This window comes from Cervus canadensis, chromosome 12, assembly GCF_019320065.1.
Source record: "Cervus canadensis isolate Bull #8, Minnesota chromosome 12, ASM1932006v1, whole genome shotgun sequence".
NCBI lineage: Eukaryota > Metazoa > Chordata > Mammalia > Artiodactyla > Cervidae > Cervus > Cervus canadensis.
In genome coordinates, this window is record NC_057397.1 from 7860631 (window position 1) to 7878338 (window position 17708).

Consider the following 17708-nt stretch of genomic DNA (forward strand, 5'->3'; position numbering starts at 1 on the left):
AATACTTAAACACTACCACATCCACAAAACACACACATACGTCAGTATATGTGTGTATGATTTCTGGAATACCTATCTTTAGAAAAGGGACTGTCTCTAGAGCACTGACAGGATAAGGGCTTTTAATATGCCACTCATGGGATCCAAATTAAATTTCTCATCCTGGATTTAAAGGCTCATGATAAACCAGTCCTACAATACACAAAACAATACTTAGCTACTTTGTAACCTCTGCTGACTCATTTATATCACAGCCCAGGCCTTGGAAACACATAAGTTTTCCTGACTGAATTATCACATTAGATATTCACAGGAAAGGGTTCTTCCCAAATTTGAAAATAAAAGAAGCCAGTGTCTGTATGATGCTCGCATCTCATCACGAACACAGCAATTCAGCCATTTCACTGCTAGGGGAGGGTTATTTTCTTTTTTAGCTTCCCTGTTTTAGGGCAAAATGGGGATGGAAGTGCAGGTAATCCTGCCACAAGCACCCTTCCAGCTGTCATCTCACACATGTACAAGTGCTGCTTAGAAACAGATGTGCAGAGTCAAGAGCTTCTGACAGTGTGACATTTCGATAAGTACAGCCAAACTGCACACCAACAAAACTATACCAACTACAACGGACAACATTACAGACTGTCCTTCAGCTCACGCCAACACTGGATCTGAAAATGTTTATCCATTCATCTGTCAGTGGACATCTAGGTTGCTTCCATGTTCTAGCTATTGTAAATAGTGCTGCAGTGAACAACGGGATACATCTGTCTTTTTCCATTTTGGTTTCCTCAGGATTATAGGCCTAAGAGTGGGATTGCTGGGTCATATGGTGGTTTTATTCCTAGTTTTTTAAGGAATCTCCACACCGTCTTCCATAGTGGCGATATCAATTTACATTCCCACTGACAGTGCTAGAGCATTCCCTTTTCTCCACATCCTCTCCAGCATTTATTGTTCGTAGACTTTTTGATGATGGCTATTCTGACCGGTGTGAGGTGATACCTCATTGTGGTTTTGATTTGCCTTTCTCTAATAATGAGTGATACTGAGCATCTTTTCATGTGTTTGTTACCCATCTATTATGTCTTCTTTGGAGAAATGTCTGTTTAGGTCTTTTTCCCACTTTTTGATTGGGTTGTTTTTCTATCGAGTTATATGTGCATTTTGGAAATTAATCCTTTTCAGTTGTCTCATTTGCTATTATTTTCTCCCATTCTGAGGGTTGTCTTTTCACCTTGCTTATAGTTTCCTTTGTTGTGCAAAAGTTCTTAAGTTTAATCAGGTCCCACTTGTTTACTTTTGTTTTTATTTCCGTTACTCTAGAAAGGGGGTCATATAAAAAGAAATGCATTTGAGTCAGTTCTGATAAGGTAGATGAACCTAGAACCTATTACAAAGAGTGAAGTGAGTCAGAAAGAGAAAGATAAATATCGTATTCTAACGCACATATACAGAATCTAGAAAAATGGTACTGAAGAATTTATTTACAGGGCAGCAATGGAGATACAGACATAGAGAATAGACTTATGGACATGGAGAGAGAGGAGGAGAGGGTGAGATGTATGGAAAGAGGAACTCAGAAACTTACATTACCATATGTAAAATAGACAGCCACCGGGAACTTGCTCTATGGCTTGCTCTATGGCTCGGGAAACTCAAACAGGCGCTCTATATCAACCGAGAGGGGTGGAAGGGGAGGGAGATGGGAGGGAGGTTCAAAAGGGAGGGGATATATGTATACCGATGGCTGATTCATGTGGAGGTTTGACAGAAAACAACAAAATTTTGGAAAGCAATTATCCTTTGATAATAAAAAGAAAAAAGAAATTCAGGAAGGCAAGGGTGTAGTCTGAAGATGAGAGAAGAGACAGGTTGAAATAGCTAAAAAATAAAGTTAAGGACAACTAATAAAAGTAATTACAGTATTTTAAGGGGAAAAACTGGTGGTTTGAATAAGGGGACTAGACACAACAATGGACAGAAATAAATGTACTTTAAAAATATTTTGGAGGTAGAATAACCAAGACTTGGTGACCTTGAGAAGACAGCCAATATGAGGATAAAGGAAAGGAGATGAGTGCATTCTGCCTCAGACAGCTAAGTAGAAGTTTATGTCACTCAGTGAAACAAAAACTCATATGAAGACGGTTTGGAAACAGGACAGCAAAATGACCAGTACATTTCGATGGATTTTAGATTCAGCTTTTTAGAATATCTAAGTAGAAATGCCCAGTAAGCACTTGGTTATATGGGTCTGGAGTTCAGGAAAGTATGTTAATCGATTAATCACAGGGTAGGATCAGTATACTCTTATTAAATAGGTTAAATCAGGGCATTTCTTGTCACTCATTCATTTAATAAGTATTCATTGATAGCTACTTGGTCTGAACATTCTTGCAGATTTGGGGCTATGAGGAAGGTAGACACAGTATCCATCCTATGAGGTTTGGAAACTGGAAACAGAAGGTAGGAACCAATGGCAGTGGTACCTGAAGCTATAACCATTTCAGTAAGTGGACTGAATTTGGTAGTGTACAATCAGCAAATAGCATTATTATTTAACCACCATTTCCTTCAAACATATTCTGTAAAATTTCCCTTATTTTTTTCTTTTACAACAGTGAACATGTTTGCTAGGTCCTGTGACTTTTAATCGTTTCCATTTATATGAGGAATTACACATATGGAGACTTTTTCTGTAACTCTGTAAGTGTGCTGTATTATGAATCTAACCTAAACAGTGTCTGCTTCTTACAGCAAACAACACCGAGACAGAGAAGAGAGAACACTGAAAACCTTAAAAAAAAAAAAAGAAGTTTATCAATTTGATGGACCAAGCCTTGCGGGGGGGGGGGGGGGGGGTGTTAAAATTTAAATTTCCATGGTTACTAACTAGTGAGATGAAGCTGTCATTCTGTTTGTTTCTGGAAGTTCTTGTTATGATTTTGGTTGGTTCAGCTTGGCCACTTATCATTCAGACAGCGCTCTGAAAGGAACTGACCTTCTCCTTCCCTGGGTAGAGAGCACTCATGCAGCTCTGTCCTCCATGTCCATCCATTTACTCTGATGTGTGCCCCTGCCCTATTCATTCAGTGATCGCCTAGAGAGCTAGGTGATCTGGTCTGGTGCCAGCGATCCAACGATGGCAGCATGTGAGCCTGACCCTTGAAAGTCAAGCGCTGAGCAGGAGAAGGACGTGACAATGAACAAGGCAGCAGAGAATCTGTCTGTGAAGAAGGTGAGGCGGGGGACAAGAGAAAAGTGCTATCTGATACGTTCAGCTATCTCCTCGCGGGTAACTCGCAGCACTTCGCTGTTTATGAGAGGAGATATCTGAAGCCATGAGCGTAACTCTCAACACTGTCCATCTCATCACGCCTGTGAATGGCCAAGTACACTCATCAGGACTGACGTGTCTTTTACTATGTCCAGGGGTCACTGTTCTCAGTGCGCTCTCCTTCAGATGCTCTTCACATTCAGGAAACCAACAGGTTCCTACCATCTTCTCTGATCACACCTGTACAGATCGGAACCTGTCATCATTCAGTTACCAAAACAAGAGGCAGAAATTCAGCCCTGCTCTGGAGAAGGCAGCGCATCTCCTGCCCTTGGTCCAGCAGCAGACGCGGGGCCCTCCTCATGGTCCTCAGGACAAAGCAGGCACTTCTGTCTTCAAGATCCACAGTCACCCTCGGTTCCTCGCTGCTGCCATAACAAATGGCCACAAACTCAGGGGCCTAACTAACACAAGTGTGTGACTGTCCAGCTGTGCAGATCACGCGTCTGAAGTGGCTGTCACTGAACTAAGACAAGGCATCAGCAAGGACATGCCATGTTCTGGAAGGTCCGGGACAGGGGACAAGGAGCCAATCCCGTAGGTCCCAGGGGGCCACTGAAGAACAGGGAGCTCCTGGGGGTTCTGAGCAGATTACTGACGAGAAGACCGGCTCCTGAGAGAGACAGGAAGCAGGAAGTAGAAGGCGGTAGTGCCCGGACAGAAGGCCACAGGGCACAGTGGGAGAGGAGCAGGCGGGGGCTCCTGCAGGGCTGGCGTGTTCACTCCAGAGAGGAAGGTGTGGAAGGCTCCGAGTGGAGGAGTGATGTGCTCTGGCTCTCATGTGAATAGGACGGCTCAGGTGGCGGGCTGTGAACAGACGGGGCAGGGACAACGGGGAAGGCGGGCATCAGTCAGGAGACAGCAGGGCTCCAAGAAAGGTGTGCGGGGGAGGCCCCGGGAGGTGTGGGTTCCAGGTACATATAAAGACAACATGGACAGGACAAGCTGGGTATGAGCAAAAGCAGTAAAAGATGCTGCAAGGGGCCTACTTACCTCAAAGAAGGGGCAACCCCTCATCTCAAGCACTGGATGGCTCTTCTGGAGGAAGAAGTGAAGACAGAGAAGAGAGGCAGAGATACAGTTGTGGGAGCATTAGGTCTTCAACTGAAGATGAGACCAACCAGAATGGGGTACCGTGTGGACTAAGCAGAGCGCGGGATGGAACCACGGCCACGGCTGGAAGGACTTACAAAGACCTAAGAGGCCAGAAGGGGCTGGCAGGCGGGGCCGGGGCCAACCTCTGGCATTCACTACAGGACTTCCTTCCGGGTCCACATCTCTTGGTGCTCCAATATGTCATTTACTGGAGTTTTCAAAGACAGCCTACAAAATGAACCTTCCACGTCCTCATTGCTCTTACAGACACCTTCATCCCACATGTTGGTGGCTGACAATGTATCTGGTTTACACTTCAGAGACACAAGGTGTTTCCCCCAAGGCCTCTGAAGACCCTGTTTCAGGGCTACCCTGCATCTGGCATTGCTGACAATAGTCTGACGTAAACACCGCCCTTCTTCCTAAGTAGAAGACTTCTCTGGTAGAATCTGGATCTTCTCCATACACTAACCTTGGCTCTTCTGCACTGACCCCAAACTTTTCTCCAGGGCTGCCTGGGACATGGCGCTGACACTAGGCTATGGTCAAGAGAAGTGATGTTTGTGACCATGGGCAACTGATTACTCGGGCGGGACACAGGAGCCTATACCCCTGTTTAGGAATCATGACTGGACTTACAACTTGCACTGATGTTGGTGGCACGTGGCCACAGGGCGAGGCTGGTTACGGAGGTGGAGCGTGCCCGTGTGCCCATCTCACAGATCCCACCTCCTCACACCCAGGCGCTGCATGAGTGGCAGGTGATGGCCAGGAGTGTCACGGCCATGAGGCCCAGGCCTGCAACGCCCAGAGCCCTGCAATGAGCACGGTTCTCCTACTGCGGCTGCTCTGTACACACCACCTACTCACAGTGGAGGCCTGTGAGTCCTGTCAGCGACCACCATACTATTAGTGTGTAATTAGCACACATATGTAATAGGAGTAAACTTTGTTAATTAAAGAACTGAAAACCTCTGTAATGAGTTATGACAAGAATCCTGAGTTTTCCTGGTAAAAAGGAACCTGCAGAGGTTTTAGTTCTCCTGAGTCAGGCAGCCTCTCAGATAACTACTTTCTACAGAGCACAGCTGTCCAGCAGGAACACAATGCAGGCCAAGTACGCCGTTTAAAAATTTCTAGTGGCCGCATTAAAAAACTGTAAAAAGGTACAAGTGAATTTAATTTTAATGATACATTTCCTTTAACCTAGTATGCCAAGAACAAAACTAACAGATTATTGATGAGATATTTTACATTCCTTTTCCATACTAAATCTCTGAAACCTGGGGTTTATTTTTACTTTGTTGTTGTTGTTCAGCCGCTAAGTTGTGTCCAACTCTCTGTCACCCCGTGGATGGCAGCACGCCAGGCTCCCCTGTCCTTCGCTATCTCCCGGAGTTTGCACAAACTCATGTCCATTGAGTCAGGGAGGCTATCTAACCATCTCATCCTCTGCCGCCCCCTTCTCCTGCCTTCAATCTTTCCCAGCATCATGGTCTTTTCCTACTGAGTCGGCTCTTCGCATCAGGTGGCCGAAGTATTGGAGTTTCAGCTTCAGTCCTTTCCAGCACACTTAGAAAACATCAAGTCAGACTAGCTACACTCAAGTATTCAGCAGTGGCATACAGCTACCACATCGGGCAGTGCATCGGGCAGTGCAGCAACAGGGTCTGAGGCTCAATTTAATTACTAACGACAGGCTATCTCCTTTCAGAAAATGGTTGGCTTTTAGATCCATCTTAATTTACACGAAAATCCTGCATTTTCAGATGTTACAGCACGAGATGAAAGTGGGTTATGAGTAATTCCCACCTGCCATCACATTGATCCAGTATCATGTGGATTTCATGCTATTCCTGGGGAGGGCTGGGGTCAATCCATGCCAATCGAGGTTTCTCTGCCTCATGCTGAAAATCAATCACCAACTGCTAAGACTTGCTAAATTCTAAACAGTGATCAATTACTGTGAAGTAGAACAACTTGCTCTTTGGCCGCATAGATTTACTAATATTGATCTTCATAGAAGTCTGACAAATATGTTCTCATAACTTATGTGTTTCTATCTGATTTAAATTTTTCTTCACAATATGAATGTTTTGATGCCTGGTAAGGTTCTAACACTGGCTAAAGGCCGACACACGCCCAGTGATCACTGGTTCTTTCCATGGTAGGAATCCTCTCATGTGCAGCACGTATGATGTTAAAACCACAGCACATCTGTCACGGAGCCTTCCCAAAGTGAAACTCCTGATGTAAGAAACTCTAACATCTCCTAAATGTCTTGGGAAATTCATAATCTTTGAAAGGCTCCCCTCCTGCACAAATACTCTGAAGTCTATTGAGGATGCAACAGTTTAAAGAATTTCCTCTCTTGTGTCTGAAATTTATAAAACTACATATGCCCTAACAGCCTTCCCATAAACGTTACATTTACAAGGTTTCCTCTCCAGAGATTGCATTTATAAGGTTAAATATGAAACAGAGCTATAGATAAACTAGAAAAAGTCAGCAAGTGTCATAAAAATTTTGTGAAAAGAGACTATTTCAAGTACAGCACATGGATAGATACTAACACATATTTCAATCCTAAGTGAATGTCTCTCCTTTTAATAATCCATTTGAATAGTCAGTATTACAGTATCACAGAGGTAACAATGTTACATATAATTTATATGTAACATATAGCCTTAAGTCTAAGTTCTACCACTCCCTTTATTGTGCTTAAAAACAGTTAAGGCATATAAGTTAACGAGTAGCAAATTAATCTCGTTATAATAAAAGGGAAGGAGTATATCTGACGGTCCTCCTCACTGGACGTTTGTCTTCCTTAAAGATGAATATGGATGAAGCAGAGAAGCAGCAGGGAGGAGGGGCTTCCTCAACACTTGATCAAATAAACATCCTAACAGCTTACATTCTGAACTCAGTTTTCTGAGATTCTGGTGCTCACTCCTTCCTCTCAGCAACCTCTGCCCACGCGGTGCTGCCCCCACAACTCTTCACCACCCACTCTCACCAGCGCCCAGAGGAAGCCCGTCCAGCGACTCCCACGTCCTCGTGCAGTGACGCCCTGCAGGCCCCAGCCACTGGGGCCCCGGGGAGTGCCGTCTGCACCATGCTGAGGTTAAGGCCCCCCGGGACCCCACCTACAACAGACTGGAGGCTATCTAGGCAGGATCTTTCACATCCCCAGAATCTCATCAGGCGTGTGTATACAGGAGGCATTTGTTTTTTAAGAATCTGTCCTGTCTGAAATCGTGCAAATAGATTCAAAATTACACTCTCTAGAAAACAACTTATTTCAACAGAATTAGAGGCTATTTTAATTGTTTTGTTCCTTATGTATTTCAAGAATGTTTTTCTAAAAAACAGGTAAGAAAAACAAGTCAATTATATATTGGCATTATATATGATGCAGTTATTTTTCTAAGAAATTTTACATAAATTAAAACTCTAGTCAGTCACATATTAACTCAGTAAATACTACAGAGAAAAGCTAGCATTGCTGATATATTGGAATAACAATTATTACCCTGTCTTTTCGGTGTGTGCCATTAACATTTAACCTAAACACACACTGAGGGTGTATCCCAGGAAAACATACTCACCCTGACGTCGGTTGCATCTCCATGCCTGATAATACTGGCCCAAGTGGTTGGCTCACTGTTGCTTTCAAAATAATGAAAGACCTTTAATACTCGCTCCATGGCCCCAGGAGAACGCTCCACACCAGTACCCAGGTGAGTCTTGGTACTTGAACTCGGTGTGTGATTCAAGTTTGGGTCAAGGTAAGCAGCTGCCATTCTTTTGCTAGATGCTAGGTATCTGTCATATTCTGGAAAAGAAAATAAGTTTTTTCAGTGTACAATATTTGAAATCTACTGGTTAAAATGTATTTTACTGATACACTAACATAACAACACTGTTCTTTGTTCTCTCCCTATGATGTGTTGTATGCAGGTGAGCCTGAGGAGACCTGAGACCTATACCCAGATAATCACTGTTTCCCACTACCAGCCCCCTCCCACCACCCCCACCACCTCCACTCAGAGCAGCACCTGATTCACAGCAGCATAATAAATATTTGTTAAACAAACTACTAGAAGGCTGGGAACCCTATTTCACCTCTGTTCAAAACTGGCTGTTATCTATAAACAATGTAACTTACCACCACCACCCCCTTTAAATCAGGCTCTATATCTGTCAGAAATATCTCATAGGGAAGCAAAATGTGTTAATTTTACTGCCTATTTTCAAAATCTTTTCTTTTAGTGATCTCTTTTGCTCTTCAAATTAGACAGTAAGGAGAATAAATATAGTATAAATTGCTTCCTGAAAAGAAACATTCCATCTTTGGAGTGGTCAGAAGAAATGATACACTGGTGATAAAAAAATCACTACAGTTGACCCTTTAATAAGGCAAGTTTGAACTGCCCAGGTCCACTTCTATGCAGATCTTTTTCAATAGTAAATAAACACTACAGTTCACTCATTCAGTCGTGTCCGACTCTTTGCGACCCCATGAATCGCAGCACGCCAGGCCTCCCTGTCCATCACCAACTCCCAGAGTTTACTCAAACTCATGTCCATCGAGTCAGTGATGCCGTCCAGCCATCTCATCCTGTGTCATCCCCTTCTCCTCCTGCCCCCAATCCCTCCCAGCATCAGCGTCTTTTCCAATGAGTCCACTCTTCGCATGAGGTGGCCAAAGTATTGGAGTTTCAGCTTCAGCATCAGTCCGTCCAATGAACACCCAGGACTGACCTCCTTTACAGACCTACATGATCCCTGGTTGGCTGAATCCCCAGAAGCGGAACCACAGGTACAGAGGTGCCCTCATTCAGGGGGCTGAGCACAAGCTACCTGTGGACTTTCCCTACGAAGGCTGGCACCCTAACCCTACGCCGCCCCCGGGTCAGCAAGACGCGTGACAGGGAGTGTGTCAGGGAGGTGCTGAACCAGAAATAATGCACAATCCAGATCCCTCTCTGTGGCCAAAACTCAATGGCAAAATCCTTCATAAACCTCTAAAAAGTAGGTCTAAACTTTTTTAGAGGATAAACCGTTCCATGACAGAATGTGGTTCTGCTTTATTGATTTGAGCTTTCATTTGCTTGTCAAAATTCGATTTGTGCCATAAACTCTCAAACTGGCCAACACCTCCACCCCATCAAGCCTTCCTTGACCTTTCTGGACAGTTCCATGTGCAAGTCTGTTAACCACCACCCAACCCTAGTGGTGGTGTTCCTATCTGTCTTTCTGCAGGACTGAGGATTCAGAGAGCCTGGCATGTGAGCTGGTCAGTCTGTGGGACAGTGTCCACTATGGAATGAGAAGTCCTAAGTGCTGCTCTCTGCTATACTGACTCCTCTGCTTCCAAACAATTAAGAGAATTCTCTGCTGTTTGTGCGGTTCTCTACTTGGTTTTGGCCCGTGGCTGAAGATGTACAACTGGGGCTGCCAACTCTTTGTCTCTAAGTGAGAAGAGCCTTTGCCCTCCTTCACCAGAGAGGTGGGCTCCAACTGGAGTTTGTAGCTGCAGTCCTCTGCAATCTGTGGCTGGCTGCATTTTTTAGAACTTTTCAAGATTAACCAGTTACAGGCACCTGCTACTTACACACATTATAGAATATCTTTTTCAAAAAATTATCAAAGAAGAAGAAATGAAAAGGTTTTTAAAGTTGGCTTACTTGTATAATTTAGACCCCTGTTCTTCAAACCATCAGTGGTAAATGACCAGCTTTGTTTTCATTTCCAACCTGTCACAGACCAATACTTTGTAAAATACAATGGGGAGGAATTTCTAGAAAAATGAAATTTAAAAATAGAAGACATACAAAAGCCAAGCACAAAACTTCTATCATTAGAGTCAATGAACATAAAACTACCATCACGTTGCTATGGTTTCCAGACGCCTGTGCCAGATTCTGCCCTTACTTCGCCCTACACTGTGGACAGTCCCAGCACAGCCCCAGTCTGCGGGCCATGGCCAGTCAAGTCCCCGCTCAGGCACCAGGCTGCCTGGGGCAGCAAGCGGCCAGCGCCCGCTGGACTAGGTGATGGGAAAGCGGACGGCCTGTCAGTGGCGGCTGCCGACCTTCCAGCTTCAGGCCTTTCACTCACACACTAACTTCTTTCTTGGGAGAGCAAGGCAATCCCAAGGCAGGCAGGTATGAGGACACAGGAGCTGACAAGCCTTGGCACTGACCCCGAGGCTCACTGCACAATCCAATATTAATGCTTCATAAGACAGCACATAAGAAAAAGGAAGAAAAATACGAGGACCACAACAAGAATCTTACTCCAGAGCTGCCTTGCTTATATTCACTGTACATACTAAGATCCCACCAAGAGAGTAATCTCAGTAAGCTTGTGATAAGCTGGCCCTTTAATAAAATGAGATGATTGCCAAATTATGAGAAGCAAAGAACGCAAACTGATACAGCTAAATTTTTAAAAAATTAAAGACATCAACTAGTTTGAAGAGTTTTAAGAATTTGATAATAACCTTAAAGTAAATCCTTAAACAACCTAGGCAACTGTGAAAGTTTTCTCCTTAATTTTGTTCTATCACCCATGATTTCAGTTTATTTTCTCACAAAATGACTAACCTGAGTATCCTAAATGTTCCACAGTGATTTTACTAGACAGAGAAGCTAACATTATTTAAATGTTTGATATTCTAACATGGAAGGATATATATGAAACTCCAATACTTTGGCCACCTGATGTGAAGAACTGACTCATGGGAAAAGACCCTAATGCTGGGAAAGATTGAAGGCAGGAGGAGAAGGGGACAACAGAGGACGAGATGGTTGTATGGCATCACCAACAAATGGACATGAGTTTGAGCAAGCTCCAGGAGTTGGCGATGGAAAGGGAAGCCCGGTGTGCTGCAGTCCATGGGGTCACAAAGAGTCAGACACGACTGAGCGACTGAATTGAACTGAACTTGGTATTATAATGTCAGTGTGTGACAGTTTATATTTTTCAAATTCTCCCCTTTCCCAGTGCCCTTTTTCCAATGTGACTTTGACACCCTTTTCAAGAGGCATAGTCTATGTTCCTTCCCCTCGAATCTGGGTTGGCTTAAACTAGGCTCAGATACACCCTAAGCCAGGTCATTAAAGGCAACACCAAAAAAAAAAAAGCAAGCAGGGACCGAGGTTCCCATGGTGCCCTTGGGAGGCGCACTCACGAAGTCCACCACCACACTGTACAGAAGTTCAAGCAACCCAAGATCAGAGCTCCAAGAACCACAGCTTCAGCTGAGCTTCCCATTGATGGGCGGCATCACCTCTGGAAAACTGAGACAGAGTCACCTTGAAAGACCCACTGGCTCCCAGCTGTGCTGCCACAGACAACACCACACAGAAGGGACGAGCCGGCCCTGCTGAGCCCTGTCCAGACCACAGACCTGAACAGAACAAATAACTCATGCCATCTGAAGCCATTACGTGTCAGATGTATTGTTTTCAGCAACAGACAAGTGATACAGCATATGTTCAACTAACATACGCAGCAGTGATTCTCCCTTCACCTGGAAGTGTGGAACATAAAATGACAACCAGAAGTTGTGTGGACAATGCTTGCCCCCTTCTTTGAATTAAATTAAAGATATAGAGCAAGATCTTTTCAGTGCCTGGACAAATGTCACACACCTTCCTAAGTTTGGGTCACTTTCCTTCTACATTTTATTCTTTGTAATTTCAATGTCATGAAACACCTGGGAGTTCCTCTAATGCAAACTTTTTGCCATGTCACTTCCTCAGTGACATCTGTTTCTGTCACAATTATTTTCTTCACTTATGTCAATAAGACATAAAAGACACCTACCTTTACTAAGTTCTTTTGGCTGCAAATCCAGAATGTCTGGCTCAAAAGCAAAGTCAGCATTCCTAGAGTTGGCTATTTTTTTCTGTAATTTCATGTATGTTCAATTAGAGTCCTACAAAGTTATCTCCACCAGGGAGTCAAAGTTTTTGCCATACTGTGTACTTAATTTCTAAGACCCCTAATTAGTTAAAGACCTTAAAAGTAACTGAATATTGGAGACTTAAAAAAAAATCCTAAGGAAATCAAGAATGGCAAAATATAACATATATGTTCTTTAAAAAACCCAAATTAATAAAGTGCTGATAAGATAAATGTATTTCAGGTTGAAAACTAAGAGCATTCAGAGTATGATAACCTATTTGTTTATATTTTAACTGTGACCTGTCGTGGTAATAGAAATCAACTCAGGTTTCCTTTCCGGGGGCACTGACTGCAAGAGGCCAGAAGGGACGCTGCGGGGAGCTGATAACCTTCCAAACACTGATATGGAAGCGGGCAGAAAACCTGGGCCCGGCTATGTAGGATTTATGCACTTTACTGTATGGACGCTGTAACTTTAATTACACATCTTTATTTACAAATATAAGAACAAAAAAGGTTTGTCAGAAGACTCTTATCTAATAACTGACCAAAAGAAACATGCAGTGCCAAAGCACACTAGCTAGAATTAACTGCCCAAGCCACAGTCACAAATCCAGCACAGAAGCAATTCACATGGACACATTTTATAAATGCCAACTGTTCTCTATTTCTGCATTTCTGCCTCTGCCACTCTCTTAATGGCACATGCATGTGCTATTTTGAAAAACAAGTAAAATGTGTGATGTTTGCAAATATGAAAGTACTCATTTACCATCTTTTATGAAAGGAGTTTTTAACTGTATTTATGATATATGGCCATACATATGCACATGTACGCATACTCAAGACAGATGTCTTTTAAGACTCTATTGAAAAATACGGGACATTATCGCCAAAAAATGCAAAGACACTAATAAGCACAAATTTTCACACGTGGCTGCAAAATTCATTTTTCCCTAAAACTGACACATGAAACCTAGCTCTAAGATTAACAGTCTAGCCAGCATCAACATTCATTACAAATGATTAAAATTGCCACTTACTGAGTGGCTCTACATGCAAGGCATAAACACACACTGGCTCATTTAATTTCATTTTCACCACAACTGTTAGAGGTGCACTGTCCTAGCTCCATTAGCAGGTATAAAGTCTAAAATAAAAGTCACCATATTCCAGGAACACAAAGCTACTCGGCAGTTGGGTTGTGACCGTGTGAGGCTGCAGCTCTGAAAAACTCTTTCAGTTCAGGTACACTGTAGGGGCCCATCAAGTCCGGCCTAACGACAAGTCTCCGCCCCTAAAATCCTAAAGCTCAGTGACACAGTCCACTGCTCTCAGCATGCACGGACACACACAGCTCTTCACCACTGCATCCCAACAACACTGGCAAGCACTGAATGTATATGATGGATCACGAATGAAAGGAAGAATGTTGCCTAAAGCAGGTCCCCGGCCTGCTCAGGGTCTGTCAGGGAGAAAGCCTGTGAGTTGCACATCCTGTCTCAGGTACACGTCTGCCACAACTTCTCTGGTGTCGACGGGCCATGGTGGAGTCACACGAAAGGAAGAGGGCCGTCTCCTCAACATTGCTGGTGGCATTCACTAAGCAGCTACTCGGATGAAAAGAAAGGATGGCAGTGTGGCTGGCTGGAATGCTGGACAGAATGGGTGGCTGGGTGAACCTGGGCCACACGACACAACCCCCACACGTCTCCTGGGAACAGCAACGCTGAGCCTGTCTCCCTGGAGCCAGGCGACTCCCGATTACTACTGTAACACATTAAGCATGACAGACTTTCTCAAACACTTCTTTGTCACTAACTGTAAATCTCCCAGATGAAAGAAACATGGTTAAAATATTTTTCTGTATTATTTTATAATTAAATACTTAACAATGTAAATTAAAGTAGAATTCATCAAAGCAGATGATCAAAATCAACGTAGAAAACCTACATTAAATTATTCCTTCAGCACTTCTTTTTTTTTTTTTTTTTTAAACTTGTAGTTCCTTCAGCACTTCTAAGTTTACGTCTAACACACCACATACAGCACCAGAAAGCCTCGCCTGTTTAGGAAGAGACGTCCTCAGAGTCCTTCGCACAGCGGGCTTGCCACGGCTCGCACACTCCTCTCAAACAGCTGACTCGTCTCTCCGGCACGGCAGCCCTACCCGGTGGCTCCCATCAGTCACCTCAGTTACACGCGTGGGCACTGAGGCACCGAGGCTAGGCGACTGCCCCGGGTCACACGGCTGCGAGTGTGCACGCTCACTTCCACACCAGATCCCGGCTGGTCCAGGGGCGAGCCACAGAACCTCAGACAGCACACAGGGGGCGTGCAAGCTCCTGCACAAATGGACCCCGCACCAACCAGCATCACCGTGTGATCCCTAGGCAAGTCCGGTCAGCTAGGTTACCTGCATCAAAAGCGCCGAACCGCCTTCTAATTTTATTGAGTATATCAATATCACACACTTCCCACCTACTAACTCGGCCTTCCCCGGCCCTGCGTGGAACGCAGTCTCCCCGGCCATCAGGAGCCCTGGCGAGAGGCCCTCCTGAGAAAAGCCAGGCCAGACAAGAGCACTGAGAGCACATCGCTGGGGAGAGGCCAGGGGAGGGAAGGTCCCACTCAGACTGGACATGGTCGGGGTTCCCACACAAGGTGAGTTCCCAGCTGGGATCCTGAGAGCAGGTATCAAAACCTGAACCCGACCAAAGACAAGGTGGCTGGCGTGCTGAGAGCACCCCGGGGAGCCAACAGGAGGCCTGAGTGGCTTTAAATTCAATCAGCAGGGAAGCAGGACAAGGCCCAGTTGCAGAGGCAGGCTCAGAGCCTGGCTGGTGTTAGGATTTGTACCTGGGCAGTCATTCAAGTCTGTGTGGACCAATCAGAAGGCTTCTGTTATAACCCAGACAGGACTGACTATAGCCTGAGACCAAAGATTTGAAAGCTATAAAAAAGTGCAAGAGGACAGGATTGATCAAACTGCATCTGTAAGACTGAAGGAGACAGTCAGCAGCCATTTTTCTGGCTTGGGCAGCTAACTGGGAAAGTGATAGCATCCACTGAGATAAGGAACACAAGAGGGGCAGACCTGCTGGCGGAGGGGGCTGGGCAGGAAGGAGAAGATCAATTCCGCTTGGTATTTGTTACTGGGAACAACTCGGGTCCCACTGCCTGAGCTCAAGCCAGATGAAGGAGGCACTTCATGCCTCCAGTTACAGGAGGGAAGCAGGGAGCCGGGACTTCTGGACGTTTACTCCGGAAGGGGGATGAGGGTCGGGCCACCACAGCTGACTCTCAGGCTGGGGAAGGGGGGCCCTGACACACGTGACTCGGACATGATGATTAGGGTTCTCTGAAGCCTTCTAAAACACATACAGGACTTCCCAGCTGTACTCCTAAGGAGGAGAAGTAACCCTGCGTTCGGGAAAACACTCCCACTGGTGCGCTCTCTCCTGAGGGAGGGGCGCTGGGCACAGTCAGAAGAGCATGAGGCAAGCACTGCCCATCTAGAGCTGACCTGCCGCTCACAAGGAAGAGGGACCGTCCTGACACACAGAGACGGAGCTCGACTGTCCGCCGTGAAACACGCTGCTGTGAAGGCCACTCATCAGGCAGGGGCCAGGGCTCGGAGGTTTGCTCCAGGGATTATTCATGCCGCATTTACCATGCCAGGGCTGCTCTAGGCACTTAAAAACGAAATCATTTAATCCTCATAATAACCTTCTTTCCCCCACTTTCTGGATGTGGGAAGAGAGAAGCAATTTGCCTGAGCCCACAGGCCTGGTGAGCAGGGCTCAGCCAGGCAGGGAGCTGCAGAGGCCAAGCCTTCGCTCAGCAAGCCCCGCAGTCCGGGGTGTGCTCAATCTGCAGCTTCACTTGAAAACTCGGCCACTGGCGGGCTGCAGCGCTGCCTGGCAACACAGCCACACACAGCTGAGTGGGCGTCCTCTCCCTCCGTCCAGGTCACCCCCACACCGTCTCGGGCTCTGCCGAGAGCCAGCCACAAGGTGCTGCTGCTCCCGCCTACCCTCTCACGGCCACCTGCCTTGTCCACTTGTTCCCACCGGTCTCCTGTGGGCAAACGCAGGGGACACACCTCCCTGAGGCTAACTGATTCTGCACAAACATTTACTCAGCCAACTACTAGTATGGATTAAAGCAGCTATAACCCTAACCTGAAGAGCGTTCAGCCTAGTTAGAAGAGCTGCACGTGCGCGCACACACCCAAACCCCCCCCCCACACACACTCTGTCTCACATGTGTGGCTGATGACAACTGTCACAGGTACTATTTAAAAATTAATTGTAAACACTATTTTAAAAAATCAGTATCACTAACCATAAAGCCACTAGAAGGAACTCAGTAGCTTTCTACCTTGCAAAAACTGTGCCACCCTGCTCACGGCTTCTGGCCACGCAGACCTCAGCTGCTGCAGGCAGACGGTCACCTGCTCAGGAGGCTGCTGACCTCCTGAGTGAGGAGGCAGAGAGCAGGACAGACCGGTTCCCTCCTAGGTGTGCATTTCACCGCAGGAGAGCAGGGGAGCATATGCGCTGGTGAGGAGAGCGAGAGGGAAGGGGGGGTGGCAGGAGGGTCCCATTTCACACAGGGTGGTCAACTCATATCTTACTGTCAAACCAGAAGAACTAGCGGGGGTGGGGGTGGTGAGTGTTAAACAGATAAACCAGGGCACACATTTCCCCACCTTGCCAAGAAGGGCATATCTAAGCAAAAACCCCACGTCCTGCTAAAGCCCTAGAGCCATGTTTGGAGAAAACCCTGGGAAGAATGAGGGGCCCCTTCCCCAAACACAACGAGGCTGAGTGAAGGCTCTGAATCCCCACTGGACCGGCCCTGTGGGTGAGGGAACCGGCGCTGACAGGACTCAAACAGGAGTGAAGAGGGTTCACGGCGATGCTCCAGTCACGACATCAGAATCCTGGACACGGAACGCACCCCTGCTCCTCACCGTCCCCTCTCCCTGCCCCCTCTGCGGCAGCAGAAACCTGTTACTGTCATGTTCTTGGTTTACCATAAACACACGTACCAGACACACCTGCTCCCTGCAGGGGACACAAACAATTGCACCAACATTTACACAGTGAAGTCCCTACGATGTGAGGAAAGGGACCAGCACCAGGGAGACACTCAGGGAATCGGAGCCGGGTGGCTGGGGCTTCACAGAGGGAACTGTGAGTGGAGAGGTGTCCCAGGAGGGAGACACGCGTCCACACCTGAGGAGGAGTTCAAGGAACTGGCGGATGGCGCCCGAGGCAGGAAGACAGTGACGGGCAGAGGCAGATGAGCTGTGCCTCCCGTGGGGTCGGGTAAGGGGAGGACGGCGCCTGGG

The 17708-nt window shown here is 46.1% G+C and overlaps 1 protein-coding gene across 22 annotated transcripts in view; it reads right to left on the reverse strand.

The window, feature by feature from the left end:
* The window catches only part of PTK2 (protein tyrosine kinase 2), a 206076-nt gene that overhangs the window by 132762 nt on the left and 55606 nt on the right, over positions 1-17708 (reverse strand). For 21 of the 22 annotated variants that reach the window (XM_043483576.1, XM_043483573.1, XM_043483570.1 and 18 more), the window contains one exon: positions 8041-8267. In XM_043483576.1, the coding sequence (XP_043339511.1) occupies positions 8041-8235 (195 nt within the window). In that variant the 5' untranslated portion in view covers positions 8236-8267. Of the gene's footprint in view, positions 1-8040; positions 8268-17708 lie in introns of those variants that run through there. The other variant, XM_043483575.1, reaches the window with a different exon arrangement.